At 46.5% G+C, this 14,990-nt stretch overlaps 1 protein-coding gene across 6 annotated transcripts in view; it reads right to left on the reverse strand.

The window, feature by feature from the left end:
• ARHGAP39 (Rho GTPase activating protein 39) overlaps window positions 1-14,990 on the reverse strand; it is a 160,419-nt gene that overhangs the window by 104,275 nt on the left and 41,154 nt on the right. Inside the window, exon 1 of one of the 6 annotated variants that reach the window (XM_081951951.1) lies at window positions 1,491-1,531. The exons of the other annotated variants lie outside the window; for them this stretch is intronic. Within the exon in view, the coding sequence (XP_081808077.1) occupies window positions 1,491-1,504 (14 nt within the window). The 5' untranslated portion in view covers window positions 1,505-1,531. Of the gene's footprint in view, window positions 1-1,490; window positions 1,532-14,990 lie in introns of those variants that run through there. 6 annotated transcript variants of the gene reach the window in all.

The following is a 14,990-nucleotide window of genomic DNA, read 5'->3' on the forward strand; positions in this document are numbered from 1 at the left end:
ACCACTGGACAGGAAGCCTCTACCTTTGCACAATTTTCTGAGACCTTCCGAAGAAAATGGTCTCCAAAGGTGGACACATAACCCATAAAATCGGGCGGAAAAACGGAGTGGCTGGTTGGAGTTCAGCCGACGTCTTGGAGGGCCCTGCTGTGGTCCCAAGGGAACCGAGGATCTGGGTGGCGACAGGCCAGCCCCTGCGGGGAGCTGATCTAAAAGGATGCGGGGGTGAATGGCCAGCTCCGGTCGGCTTGCTGAGGCCGCCGTGTGCGCTGTCGGGGAATGGTAGGTGCACCCGCTTTTCCTGTGAGAACGCCCACATGCACAAGTGCCTGGGGCAACACTGGCTTTTCAACATCTACTGGTGGTGCATGCTGTTTGCCACCGGGTGAGGTGAGAGGACTTGGTGCCTTCCCCCAAATTCCTCTTGCGGATGGGTTTGGCAGGGAAGTCGGTCCTCCCCCCCTCCTCTTCCCCCTCTTCTCCCCCCCCACTTTTAGCACTGGTAACGTTTCCATGAAAACCACTGAGGTGAGAGAGCCCCAAGGACCCCACAGTCCTCCTCCTCCTCTCTTCTCTCTCTCCTTCTAGCACAGATAATAATGTTATCTACTTTGGGTCATGAAACATCTGCAAGAAAACCACCCAGATGAGAGAGCACCAAGGGCCCCAAAGTTCTCCTCATCCTCTCACCCTCCTCCTCCTCCTCTCTGCAACCTCCTTTCTAGCACTGATAATGTTACCTGGTTTGGGTCATGAAACATCTGCAAGAACACCCCCAAGCTCAGAACCCATGACCCCACAGTTCTTCTCCTCCTCCTCCTCCAACCCTCCTCCTCCTCTTCCTCCTCTTCCTCTCTGCAACCCCCCCCCTCCTTTCTAGCACTGATAATTTACCTGGTTTGAATCATGAAACATCTGCAAGAAAACCACCAAGATAAGAGAACACCAAGGACCCCTAGCCCTCCTCCTCCTCCTTCCCCTCTTTCTCTCTGCAAACCCCCCTCCCTGCTAGCATTGATAACGTTATCTGGTTTGGGGCATGAAACATCTGCAAGAAAACTACCCAGCTCAGAGATCCCCAGGGAACCCACAGTCCCCCTCCTCTCACCCCCCTCCTCCTCTTCCTCCTCTTCTTCCTCCTCCTCCTCCCTGCAACCCCCCCTCCCTTTCTAGCAGTGATAATGTTACCTGGTTTGGGTCATGAAACATCTGCAAGAAAACCACCAAGCTCAGAGAGCATCAAGGACTCCACAGTCCTCCTCCTCTCACCCTCTTCCTCTTCATCCTCCTCTTCCTCCACCTCCCTGCAACCCCCCCCCCCTTCCAGTACTGATAATGTTACCTGGTTTGGCTAAGGAAAAGTCTGCAAGAAAACCACCAAGATGAGAGCCCAAGGATGCCACAGTCCTCCTCCTCCTCCTCCTCCCACACTCCTCCTCCTCTTCCTCCTCCCTGCAAACCCCCCACCTTTCTAGCATTTATAACGTTACCTGGCTTGGGTCATGAAACATCTGCAAGGAAACCACCAAGATGAGAGAGCACCAAGGACCCCAAAGTTCTCCTCCTCCTCCTCCTCCTCCTCCTCCTCCTCCTCCTCCTCCTCCTCCTCCTCCTCCTCCTCCTCCTCCTCCTCCTCCCCCCACCCTCTTCCTCCTTCTCCTCCCTGCAAATCCCCCTCCATGCTAGCATTGATAACGTTACCTGGGTTGGATAAGGAAAAGTCTGCAAAAAAACTGCCAAGCTCAGAGAGCCCCAAGGACTCCTGATGTGGAGAAACGCTGCCCAGGGTCCTCCGCCAGAATAAGTGGCAGCTCTTCTGCTCAAGCTTTCTCCAGGAAGACCCCCCCCCCTCTCACGGAGCCTCCTCACAGCCAAGGACTCCTCCGAATGCCCCAGGAGCCTCCAAGTCCTTCTACAGCATTCCCCATGCCCAAGCAAAACGCCCGGGGGGCGGGAGGGGGGGGGAGGAAGCCGGGCACAGACGCTGCCGTTCAATCTGCCCGTTTGATGGAAATTTGGAGAAAGCAGACGCCACAGGGCAAGAGGCCGTTGGGCACCTGCGCTGCTCACCCCTTCCTCTATCATGGAATCTCCTTTGCCAGCAAGTCAATGGCACGATGCCGCCCACAGAATAATTATGCAAGGCCCGGCAGCTTGCAGGGAGCTAAATCTGGCTGGTGGCAGAAAAAAAGCGAAGTTTGCACCCGGTTAGTCCTTTAAAATGATCAGGACGTTCCAGAAGACATAAAGAATTATTTAGAATAAAATGTGGAAGAGAAAAGAGAATAGAATAGAATAGAACAGAGAATTGAATGGAATGGAAAATAGAATAGAAAAGAAAAGAGAAAAGAATAGATTAGAAATGAGAATAGAAATAGAATAGAATAGAATAAAGAATGGAATGGAATAGAATAGAAATAAGAAAAGAAAAGAATAGAATGGAATGGAAAATAGAATAGAATAGAAATAAGAATGGAATAGAATGGAATAGAATAGGAATAAGAAAAGAATAGAATAGAAATAAGAATGGAATGGGATGGAATAGAATAGAATGGAATGGAATAAAAAAGAAAAGAATAGAAATAAGAATAGAATAGAATAGAAAGGAAAGGAAAGGAAAATAGAATAGAATAGAATAGAATAGAATAGAAATAAGAATGGAATGGAATAGAATAGAAATAAGAATGGAACAGAATAGAAAATAGAATAGAAAATAGAATAGAATAGAATAGAAATCAGAATAGAATAGATTGGAATGGAATGGAAAGGAAGGGAAGGGAAAGGAGAATAGAATAGAATAGAATAGAATAGAATAGAATAGAATAGAATAGAAATAAGAATGGAATGGAACAGAATAGAAAATAGAATAGAATAGAATAGAAATCAGAATAGAATAGATTGGAATGGAATGGAATGGAAAGGAAGGGAAGGGAAAGGAGAATAGAATAGAATAGAATAGAACAGAATAGAAATAAGAATGGAATGGAATAGAATAGAAATAAGAATAGAATAGAATAGAAATAAGAATAGAATGGAATGGAATGGAATGGAATGGAACGAAAAGGAATAGAATGGAATGGAAAGGAAAATAGAACAGAACAGAATAGAGTATAATAGAATGGAAAATAGAATAGAAAATATTCTATTCTATTCTATCCCCGCATGTTCTAGGCGGGTACGTTACCCCCTCCCCTCCAGGAAGTGGTGGGGACTGTCTGCTCATGCAGTTAAATGTTTTAGGGGAGGGCTTATTACCCGGGGAGGTCTTATTTTGGGGGAAACGGTACTAAAACCAAGAGAAATGTAAGCAAGAACACTCTGTGTGGTGTTATAGTTTACCTAAGAAGTTTTTTGGTAATTTGTCATTTTAAAGCTTCAAAAATTATTGTTTTAGGTTCTTTTCTTTCTTTTTTTAAACTTTGAAACAGTACAATCCTCTACACTCTAATGAAGTGTTTTAAGATAAAATTTCTCATACATTAAAATTCCTCAGAACACCCTCGGAATGTCAAAAAGACACGGAAGACCTTAGAAAGAGAACAGAGAAGAGCCACAAAAAATGATCCGGGGCTATCGGATAAATTGCACGGCTCCTCTTCAACTTACAACGGTTCATTTAGTGACCATTCAAAGTTACAATGGCACCAGGTCAATGGGGGAGCCAGATTCCCTTAACAACCATGTGACCAACTTAACAACCGCAGGGATTCACTGAACAACTGTAGCAGGGAAGGTCATAAAATGGGACAAAGCTCAGTATAACAAAATGTTTTGCTTGGCGACATAAGGCTTGGGCTCAATTGTGGTCGTAATTCGAGGATGACCTTAGTAAGACCACACAGTTCTTGGGAGAAGGCTGTTTAGACCCCCAAAACAGAAAAAGAGTTGGAAGGAGCCTGGGAGGTCTTCTAGTCCAACCCCCTGCTCAAGCAGGAGACCCTGTAATATTTCAAACAAACGGTTGTTTAATCTCTTCTTTTTTTAAAAAAAAAAACACCCAGTGTTGGAGACCCCGCAGGATCAGGAGAGAAGGGCGCCAAGGCGGTCTGCTCCAGACCCCCCCCCCTGCCCCAGCCCCAGCACAAGACCCCCTCTGCTTGCCAGGACCGTCACCTGCTCTTTGCCACCCCAAACCACCTGCCTCGGGCGAGACCTCTGCAGCTTCAAGCAGCCCCCATTTCCCTCTCCTGGCACAGCCCCCCCCTCTTCTCCACCCCAAACCTGCAATTACGCCCCACTCTTGGCATCCCACGGCCAGGCTGTGTGCAATTACCTGAACAAGCACAGGAGGGTCAAAGGGCCACATGCAGCTTCCCAAATTATAGCTCTCTCTCTCCCCCCCCCACCCTCTTTCTTTCTCTCTCTCTTTCTCTTTCTTTTCTTTCTCCCCTTTCCTCCTCTCTCCCCTTTCTCTTTCTTTCTTTCTCTTTCTCTCCTTTCTTTTTCTCTTTCTCCCCTTCTCTCTCTGTCTCTCCCTCTTTCTCTTTCTGTTCCTTTCTCTTTCTCTCCTCTTTCCTTCTTTCTCTTTCTCTCTTTCTTTCTTTCTCTCCTCTCTCCCTTTTCTTTCTCCTTTCTATTTCTTTCTCTTTCTCTCCTCTTTCTTTCCTTTTTCTTTCTCCTCTCTTTCTTTCTTTCTCCTTTCTTCTCTCCTCTTTCTCCTTTCCTCTCTCCTCCCTCTCTCTTTCGCTCCTCTCTTTCCTCTTTCCTCCATCTCTCTTTCTTTTTTCTCTCTCTCTCTTTCTTTCTTTCTTTCTTTCTTTCTTTCTTTCTTTCTTTCTTTCTCTTTTTTCTTTCTCCTCTTTTCTCCTCCCACTTTCTTTTTCTCTCTCTCTCCTCTTTCTCTTTCTCTCTCCTCTCTCTTTCTCTCTCTCCCCTCTCTTCCATCTATCTCTCTCTCTCTCTTCCTCTCTCTCTCTCAGAAAAGCAAGGGTGGAAACCTGTGCTTTAGCTCATCCAGCACTCAAACAAAAGCCATAGCCCAGGGAGCCATAAGACACAACCCCTCGACCACAACCGATGCTATTCTGAAGATCCGGTGCTTCCGTGACAGAGCCAAAAGCAGCAACTCTGAGTCACAACTGCCCGGGAGGGGAAGGGAGCGAGGGGGGGGAGGGTTAAATGCAGGTTGGCTTTGGCTAAGGAGCAGCTTGGCAGCCGACTCTGCTCGCTCAAACGGAGGCAAGCCAATCAGCTTCCGGCTACCTGGATATATACTGCATACCATATCCTTTTTCTACCGCCTCCAGAAATCTAGAAAAGCCTTAAAGCGGGGAGTTCTCGACTTATGACTGAAATTGAGGCTGGAGTAAAGTCGTGGGAGCTACTAAGTTGACCAGCAACTATCCAATTTTGCAAGCTTTTTTGAAGCAGTGGTTAAGTGAAGCCACTTTTTTTCAATGGGCACTGATGATGTTACTTAGCTGGGTCATGAAACGTCTGCAGGAAAAGCACCAAGGACCCCACTTCCTCTTCCTCCTCCTCCTCCTCCCCAGAAACCCCACACCCTTCTAGCCCTGATGATGTTACCTAGTTGGGTCATAAAACATCTGCAGGAAAACCACCAAAGAACCCACAGTCCTCCTCCTCTTCCTCTTCTTCCTCCTCTCTTCTTCCACCTCCTCTCTCCTTTTCTTCCTCTTCTTCCTCCTCTCTTCTTCCACCTCCTCTCTCCTTTTCTTCCTCTTCTTCCTCCTCCTCCTCTCTGCAAACCCCACTCCCTTCTAGCCCTGATGACGTTACCTAGTTGGGTCGTGAAACGTCTGCAGGAAACTTAACTTCACTTAACAACCGCGTGCTTCTAACTTAACAGCGGCAGCAATTTGCTTAACGACTGTGGCAAGGAAAGTCTTCAAATAGGGCAAAACCCGTTTAACCGACGTTTCACTCAGCCACAGAGATGTTGGGCTCAACTGTGATCAGAAGTCAAGGACTCCAAGGAAACAAAAGCGCTTGGCATTCCCACCCGCATCTAAAAATAGAAAGGTGCATTAAGTGCCAAGAATATGCCATGTGGAGAAGTACTTTTTTTCACAGCCGCACAAAGGTTTTCAAAGAACCTGGGTTTTTTCTGGCCTGTAAGCGGGGAGGTTGGAAAGAGGTTGAAAGTAGCAGAGTTGATATCCGAGCAGGTTCTTCTCCCTGCCTTTACAGATTCCAGACTATTTCCTCCTTTGACTCCTCCCCTGACTCAACCAGTCCTTCTCTCTCTCCTCTCCCTCGCTCTCTTCTCTCGCTCGCTCCTCTCTCCCCCCTCTCTTCTCTCTCTCTCTTCTCTCTCTCCTCTTGCTCACTCCCCTCTCCCTCTCCTCTCTCGTCCACTCTTCTCTCTTTTCTCTCTCTTGCTTGCTCCCCTCTCCCCTCCTCTCTCCTGTCTCTCCGCTCCGCTCCTCTCTGTCCTCTTTCTTTATCCTCCCTGTTTTTTCTCTCTCTGTTCTCCCTCTCCTCTCGCTTGCTCCTCTCCTCTCTTTTCTCTCTTGCTCGCTCCCCTCCCCTCCTCTCTCTCTCCTCTTTCTCCACTCCTCTCTGTCCTCTATCTCTCCTCTCTCTCGCCTCTCCCCTCTCTTGCTCCACTCCTCTGGCTCAATCTTCTCTCCCCTCTTCCCCCCTCTCTCTCCTCTCTCGCTCACTCCTCTACTCTTTTCTCTTTTGCTTGCTCCTCTCTCCCTTCCTCTCTCCTGTCTCTCCTCTCCCCTCTTCTGTCGTTTCTTTATCCTCCCTTTTTTCTCTCTCCGTTCTCCCACTCCTCTCACTCGCTCCTCTCTCCTCTCTTTTCTCTCTTGCTTGCTCCTCTCCCCTCCTTTCTCCTCTATCTCCACTCCTCTCTGTCCTCTATCTCTCCTCTCTCTCCTTTCTCCCTCTCCTCTTGCTCACTCCTTTCCCCTATTCCCCCTCTCTCCCTCTCCCCTCTTGCTCACTCCTCTCTTTTCTCTCTCTTGCTCGCTCCTCTCCCCCCTCGTCTCTCCGCTCCTTGCTGTCCTCTTTCTTTATCTTCTTTTTCTTCTCTCCTCTCCTATCTCCTTTCTCCCTCTCCTCTCTCGCTTGCTCCTCTCTCCTCTCCTGTCTGTCTCTGTCTCTCCTCTCCTCTCTCCTCGCACTTGATCCTCTCCCCCTCTCTCTCTGTCTCCTGTCTCTCCTTTCTATCCCGCTCCTCTCTCTTTCTCTCTCCTCTCTCCTCTCCTGTCTGTTTCTCTGTCTGTCCCTCCTCTCCTCCCTCTGTCTTCTCTCTCTCCTCTCTCTCCAATACACAGCAGACATTTCCAAACTCTGCGGTGTTCTAAAAAGCAGTGATAATAATTGCATCCTGTTCGCTCTTAAGGCAGATCCGCCGATCCCCAAGAAGAACGGTTCCATTTTCCCATATCTTCTTCCCCCGTCGTTGCGAATACAAAACCACACGCTCAAATGCCCTTGCGAAAGGCGCTTCAAAGGATCTTTTATCCACACGGTGTTAGGCTTGTCTTCTTAGTCCATTCATTTGTTTCTCACTGCTTGTTCCCTTCCAATTTCAGGATTCAATTCCTCTTGGCTGTGCCCGGAAGGCCCGTTCTCTAGTTATTCCTGCGAGATCCCCTGCCGGGCAACCTTCAAGGGTGAAAGCGGAAAAGACCAAATGCACGGATCCATTTTGCACTGCTCCCTCCAGATCTCCTGGAAAGAAAGCCCTGGCTGCAAGAGCTTCTTCACGGTGCAGTGCTTACTCCCCCAGAGTAAGCTAAAATATGTCTGTCTTCAGAAATGGACCATTTTCTTAGTCAACTCGAGGATACCGATGTCTATGCAGATTTTCAATCCTGTAGGTCATGGTTATCCCAAAAGGTAGAAAAGCAACTGGATTTTCTTGGGGTTTTTTCCTTGAAAATGTTTTGCTTTTCATCCAATAAGTTTCTTTCTTTCTTTTTCTTTCCTTTCTTTATCTTTCTTTTCTTTCCTTCTTTCTTTTCTTTCTTTCTCTCTGTTTTCTTCTTTCTCTCTCTTCTTTTTCTTCTTTCTTTCTTTTCTTTCTTTCTTTCCATTTTTCTTCCTTTCTCTTTTCTTTTTCTTTCTCTGTTTTCTTTCTTTCTCTCTCTTTTCTTTTTTTTTTTCTTTCCACTGAAGAAGCTTCTTGGCTGAGAAGCAAAACATTTTTAAGGAAAAAAAACAATAAAGACCAGTTGCCTTTTTAAAAAAATCACTTTTGGGATACCCATGACTTGGATGGTTGAGAATTTCCATGGACTCTAAGAAGATGGCTTCTTCAATTCACACTTTCTTTCTTTTTCTTTCTTTCTTTCTGTCTCTCTTCCTTCCTTCTTTCTTTATCTCTCCCTCCCTCCCTCCCTTTCTTTTCTTTCTCCCTTCGTTCCTTCCTTTTCTTTGAAAGCATCCAAGATGCTTCTTGGATGAGAAGCCAAACATTTTCAAAGAAAAAAAAAACCAAGAAGTCCAGTTGCCTTTTCGAAAAAGCACCTTAAGAATACCGAGGTTCCGCTTTGCAAATTACATCCCCCAATTTAAAATCAAATTAAAATGCATGGAAATTTGGCATGCTCCATCATTTCCACCCCATTTTGGGGGTTGGGGGGGGGGGTTGGGTTACTCTTGCCTTACTTCCAAGATTCTCTTGGGTTATATCTTTTGCTAGCCAGCAAGCTTTCATCCCTGGCTTATCCCAAGCAACCGTCGCCTTTTCCCACCGATACAGATTTATGACGGTGGCGGGAGCAAAATCCCATTTCACTAATCAGGGTTTCCATCACGAACATGCGTCATCCTCCTTGGGTCACCCTGGAAGGCCTCCGTGCGGGCACTGTGCCATATGTCTGCAGGCAGCTGCCAAAGATATATTGACCAACAGCATTAAGGGTTTCTAAGAACACATTTCATTACGGCTGCGTCAGCACCCAGCGCACAATCGGCCCGACAAAGAAAGCATCCCAGCTTCTTTGGCTAAATTTATTTCTCCACCAGGATTGCATAGCTACCTGGCCATCGGCCCCTTCTGAGCTAAAGGTAATTAAAAGCAGGGGTGGGAGGTGAGGGGCCTTGCCAAAAACCTCCCATTTCTACCGCCCAGCATTCTCCCGTGGCCCCAAAGTATTATGATCAAACTTATTTGCCCCCTGTCTCGCCCTGGGTCCTCTCTAGGCATCTCAAAACCATAAAAACAAAGAAATCGAAAGGAAGTTTAAACAACAAAGGTTGAATAATAGAACAAAGAAAGCAAAAACAAAAATACAAATGGCCAAGATAAACCCAAGTTATGGGACTGCCTTCTAGATGCCACATAGGGTTTACTCAGAATATTCTATCACCCATCTTTCTTTCTTTTCTTCTCTCTCTCTCTTTCTTTCTCTCTTCTTTCTTTCTCTTCCTTTCTTTTTCTCTTTCTCTCCTTCTTTCTCTAGCAATGGAGCACCCACGACGTCTGGAGGCAAGATGCTTCTTGTCCCGCCTTCTGGTGCTTTGGAGACTAGGTTGACCCCCATCTTCATTCTGGCAGCCTTTTAGATATGGGAACATTGCTATCTTCCCTTTTTGAGAACTATCTCATCTGATCCAAGACCCCTACGTAATATTGGCAATCTAGCCCCAAATTTGGACCATTTTGTTGTTAGTTGCGAAGTCATGTCCGACCCTTCATGACCCCATGGACTATGTTCCTCCAGGCCTTCCTGTCCTCTCCCATCCCCCGGACTCCACTGAAGCTCACTCCAACTGCTTCAGTGGCTCCATCCAGCCACCTCCTTCTCTGCCGTCCCCTTCTTCTTCTTTTGCCCTCCATCGTTCCCAGCATGAGGCTCTTCTCCAGGGAGTCCTCCTTCCTTCTCATTAGGTGGCCAAAGTCTTTGAGTTTCCTCTTCAGGATCTAGCCTTCTAAAGAGCAGTCAGGGTTAATTCTCCTCTAGGACTGACCGGTTGGATGGCCTTGCAGTCCAAGGGACTCAATGCAGGAGTCTTCTTCTCCAGCACCAGAGTTCAAAGGCCTCCATTCTTTGGTGCTCAGCCTTCCTTATGGTCCAACTTTCACAGCCATGCATTGCAACTGGGAAAACCATCGCCCTGACTTGACGCACTTATGTTGGCAGGGTGATGCCTCTGCTTTTTACTATGCTTGTCTAGATTTGCCATAGAATTTGGACCATATGAGAGGATTAAATTGAGTGCTTATGGCAACATTCCTCAACCTTGGCGAGTTTAAGATGGGTGGACTTCAATTCCCAGGTGAAGGATGGGAAGCTATGTTGAGATGTCCAGCTTGGTGGAGAGAATATTTGGAAAGGGGTTACTAGAGGGGGAGTGCAGGAAAGGAGGGAGCAACGGGTGCATTTGGGAAGGAAAATGAAGGGCCCTCAAGAAGGTGAGAAGCAATAGAGGTCAAGAAGACCATCACACACAGTGCGAATCTCAAGGAGTTTTGATGTCCTCCAGCTTTTCTCCTCATGTCTATGCCTTGACATCTCTGAATTGTGACTGTTCCTACTGCAACTGGAACAACTGTTGAATAAGCAGGGTCCATTAAGGCTTCTCAACCACGATTGTTTTAAGTGGGTGGACTTCAACTCCCAGCTTGGTTGCCTGGGGAATTTTGGGAGCTGAAGTCCACCCATCTTATAGTTCTCATGGATGAGAAACACCAATTTAAACGTTTCTCCTGGGGTGACCCAAACCCTGGAGATATATCTTTCAGAGCAACAGAATAACAGAACAGAATAAAGAGATGGGAGGGAACTTGGAGGTCTTCTGTCCAACCCCCTGTTCAAGCAGAAGACCCTAGACCATTTCAGACAAATGCCTGCCCAGTCTTTTCTTTAAAACCTCCAGTGATGAAGCACCCAAAACTTCTGGAGGCAAGTTGTTCATTCCATCCATCCATCCATCCATCCATCCATCTCTCCCTACCTCGGTCTGTCATATATCTTTGTCTGTCTGTCTGTCTGCCTGCTGCCTGCCTGTGTCTGCCTATATCTATATCACCTGTCTCTCTCTCTACCATATATTCTACCTACCTACCAAAATATCTATCATCTCTCTCCTCTCCCCCCCCTCTCTCTATCATCTACCTACCTACCTACCTACCTATCTATGTCTATGTCTGTCTATATCTATATCATGTCCCTCTCTCTATCATATATCCTACCTACCTACCTAAATATCTATCATCTATAAATCATCTCTCTATCATCTCATCTACCTACCTATCTACCTACCTACCTATCTATCATCTATCTATCTATCTATCTATCTATCTATCATCTATCTATCATCTATCTATGTCTGGGTCTGTCTATATCTATATCATGTCTCTCTATCATATATCCTACCTACCTACCTAAATATCTATCATCTATAAATCATCTCTCTATCATCTCTCTATCTACCTATCTACCTATCTACCTATCTATCATCTATCTATCATCTATCTATCATCTATCTATCATCTATCTATCATCTATCTATTATCTATCATCTATCTATCTATCTATCTATCTATCTATCTATCTATCTATCATCTATCTATCTTCTATCTATCTATCTCTATATCTGTCTGTGTCTGCCTATATCTATATCACCTGTCTCTCTCTCTACCATATATTCTACCTACCTACCAAAATATCTATCTATCTATCTATCTATCTATCTATCTATGTATCTATCATCTATCTATCTATCTATCTATCTATCTATCTATCTCTATCTATCTATCTATCTATCTATCTATCTATCTATGTATCTATCTATCTATCTATGTATCTATCATCTATCTATCTATCTATCTATCTATCTATCTATCTATCTATCTATCTATCTATCTATCTATCAGCATCATAGAATCATAGGCCTGGAAGGGACCTTGGGGTTCTTTCGGTCCAACCCCTTGCTCAAGCAGAAGACCCCATACCATTCTGGACAAATAATTGTCCAATTTCTTCTTTAAATCCTCCAGTGTTGGAGCACCCAGAACATCTGGAAGCAGCTGCCTGGAGATACACTTGAATATTTCATGGCTTCTGCTCAGAGCATCTATAAATCCACCTCTAACGAGCCATGAAGATTTCTCCTCTTGAAGATGTAAATCCAATGCATCTTAATGCTCCACTAAGTGAGACTTACTGAGTCTTCATTAGCCTCCTTCCCAAACGTCACTTACTAACTGAAATATTCAGCCCAAATACTAGAGCCAAGCCAGAAGGCAGCGTGTAAGCTAGGATGGCTGGGGAATTCTGGGAGTTGAAGTTCACCCATCTTAAACCTGCCAAGATAGAGAAAATGTGGGTGACAAGGGAGATCTTTTAATGGACGAGAACCTGATTTTGGGTTAAAACACAGAACAGGAATAAATGGGCAATTTTTACCAAGGAGGGAGGTAAGAAATAGGATTCCCCCCTCAAGGATCTGTTTGAGGCTCAGGTCTATTGGCCATATTTGATGGCAAATAAGAATTTAAAAAGATGTAGAAATAAATGGGCTTTGATGAACTCCAGAGAAATCTTCCCAGCCTCAATCAGAACAGAGCTGGAAGGGACCTTGGAGATCATCTAGTCCAACACCCCACCCAAGTAGGAGAACTATACCATTTCAGGACAAGCGACTGTCCAGTCTCTTCTTAAAAGCCCCCTGTTGTGGCCCACCAACAGCCAGGGGAGCTGACAGCAGATTCGGAGAGTGAGGAGGTTGGGGAGGAAGAGGGGCCAATCCTGGAGTCTGGGGAAGGCTCTGATGAGGGCTCTGTGTCGGAAGCAGAGAGGGTGCCAGGGCCATATGCCAGTTATCAGCTGCCTTCAGAGTCAGACATCAGTGAGGCAGAAGAACAGCTGGAGCCTGTTCCCAGTGTGCACATGCTGCCAAATGAAGGGAAGGAGCTAAAGAACAGGGCTTCACTTGAGAGTAAGGCCACAGGTGGACGATGAATGGCCCCTCCCAGAGGAAATAAAAGAGGAGCGAAAGGGGAGTGGAGTTTGCAGGAGACAATTAGTTCACTTCATTGGTTTGTGACTCTCCGAGACTCCTTGCCAAGTTCTGCAGATCTTGGCCTGGCAGCTCTCCAAGCCAGAGAAGTTCTGTGACTTTAAATCCTCCCTTGGAAGACTTTGCTGGATGTGAAGGAGCAGAATTCACAGCAAATTAATAAAAGGGGTTTTTGTCGGGACCAGGAGTTTGCTTGGAAGCCTCAGTCAGAACACCTCCAGTGATGTCGCACTGACAACTTCTGGTGGCAAGCTGTTCCACTGACTAATAGTTCTAACTGTCAGGAAATTTCTCCTTAATTCCAGGTGGCTTCTCTCCTTGCTTAGTTTCCATCTGTTATTTCTTGTCTTGCCTTCCCTTATTCTCTTGCTTTGGAGAATAAGTTGACTCCCCCTCCTCTTTGGGGCAGTCCCTCGAATACCGGAAGACCACTGTCATGTCCCTCCTATCATGCCATGGTGAGGAAGGACGGACACTTAAGCAGCAGATTTAAGGCCCATCAGGCGGTGCCCAAATGCAGGAAGAGTGGAAGAAGGAACATACGGAGGTCACACATGAAGGGGGAAGAGGGGAGGGGGCTTGATTACCCAATGAGACCCCAGGGATTAAACCCCAGGACTTGGTGTGAAAAGGAGTGCGCAATGTGACATTGCAAAGCCTCTGCAATTCACGGCATAATTCCCTCTGGCATTTAAAAGAGCCTTTTTGCACTGAGAGGCTGGGAAGGCAGAAAGAGAATTTCCACCAACGCTTCACAATTCCTGCAGCTTTGCTCAAACAGTACCCAGTCAGGCATAGCATCAATGGGGCCTTTGAAACCGGCAAGGCTCCGAAAAACATCTGACTCAGCCGGCAGCTCCTTCAATTACCTTCTTGTTTCAAGCCGGCGCGGGGAGCCTTCGGTGGGCTCCAAAAGAAGACCATGTGAGGGGTGTGAAAGGCTTCCTGGCAGGAGCTCCGGGCTGCCAGAAGACAACTTAATCCCTCCGGCTTGCCAAGAGCGATGCGCGGCGAGATCTAAATACGTTTCTCAGAAAACTGGCATCGTCTCTCGCTCTCGACATTGTGAAGGCTCGCCATGAAGCTGAGGAACGCCGAGAGAGGCCGGAAGCAAAGCTGACATCCCCACCAGCTTCTCCAGAGATGGGACCGGCCCACCACCCACTCGTGCGCCAGATGTCGAGAAAGTTCTCCTGTTTCCGGAGGGAAGCTCCATGCCATGTCTCCCTTGCGTGCGTGCGGGTGTCAGCGTTCCAAATAGGATCCAAAAGTAAATCAGAGTCGGAGGCAAAGGATTGCTCAGAGTTCCAATTTATGAAGAGAGCCATGTTGGCACATCTGGGAAACTCCGAATGTGAAAGCTTCCCGGTTTTCCCCACCCAGTTGAAAGTTCAAGATCTTGCCCTCCTCCCCCACACACAAGTCCATCACATGGTCCAATCTCCCACTGCCACGCTGGCAGTTCCACCCATCCAGTTTGTCACTGCGTTAATTGTTTGCTAGCCGGTCAGGTGCAGAGGTGCAGAGACAAAGGATGACCTTGGCTTTCTAGAAAGAATATTGTTATGGCTGCATATCATCTAACTCCGTACAATCCCCCCTCCCATTTTCCCACCATAGAAAAGGTATAGTGGAATAATAGAAAGTGTGGCAGGCCAGAGATGCACAAGAAAAGATGGCTGCAGGCCTGACAGTGTGCTTACCATCGGTCAGGGGAAAAGCTGTTCTATTACTCAACTCTGAATAGACCAGGACGCCTGGAGAAAATGTACACTTTTAATAAGAATGGGTTCTTTAGACTTGTCCCAAAGGTGCTTTTTTTTCAAGAGGCAACTGGATTGTCTGGGATTTTTTCTTTGAAAACATTTCGCTTTCCATCCAAGGAGCTTCTTCAGCTCTAACTGGATGGTGGGGAATGGAAGGATTTAAGCTCCTTGCAGACAGCTGATCATTTGCTTCCTTTTAGAGGGTCCTTGAGGCCACTTGGAGTTTTACCTGTGTCCTCGGAGTCACCTGAGTAGTGCAAATGGTTCCTGTAGTCTGCA

The sequence above is a fragment of the Natrix helvetica genome, assembly GCF_964273705.1.
Source record: "Natrix helvetica genome assembly, chromosome: 4".
In the NCBI taxonomy this organism is placed as follows: domain Eukaryota; kingdom Metazoa; phylum Chordata; class Lepidosauria; order Squamata; family Natricidae; genus Natrix; species Natrix helvetica.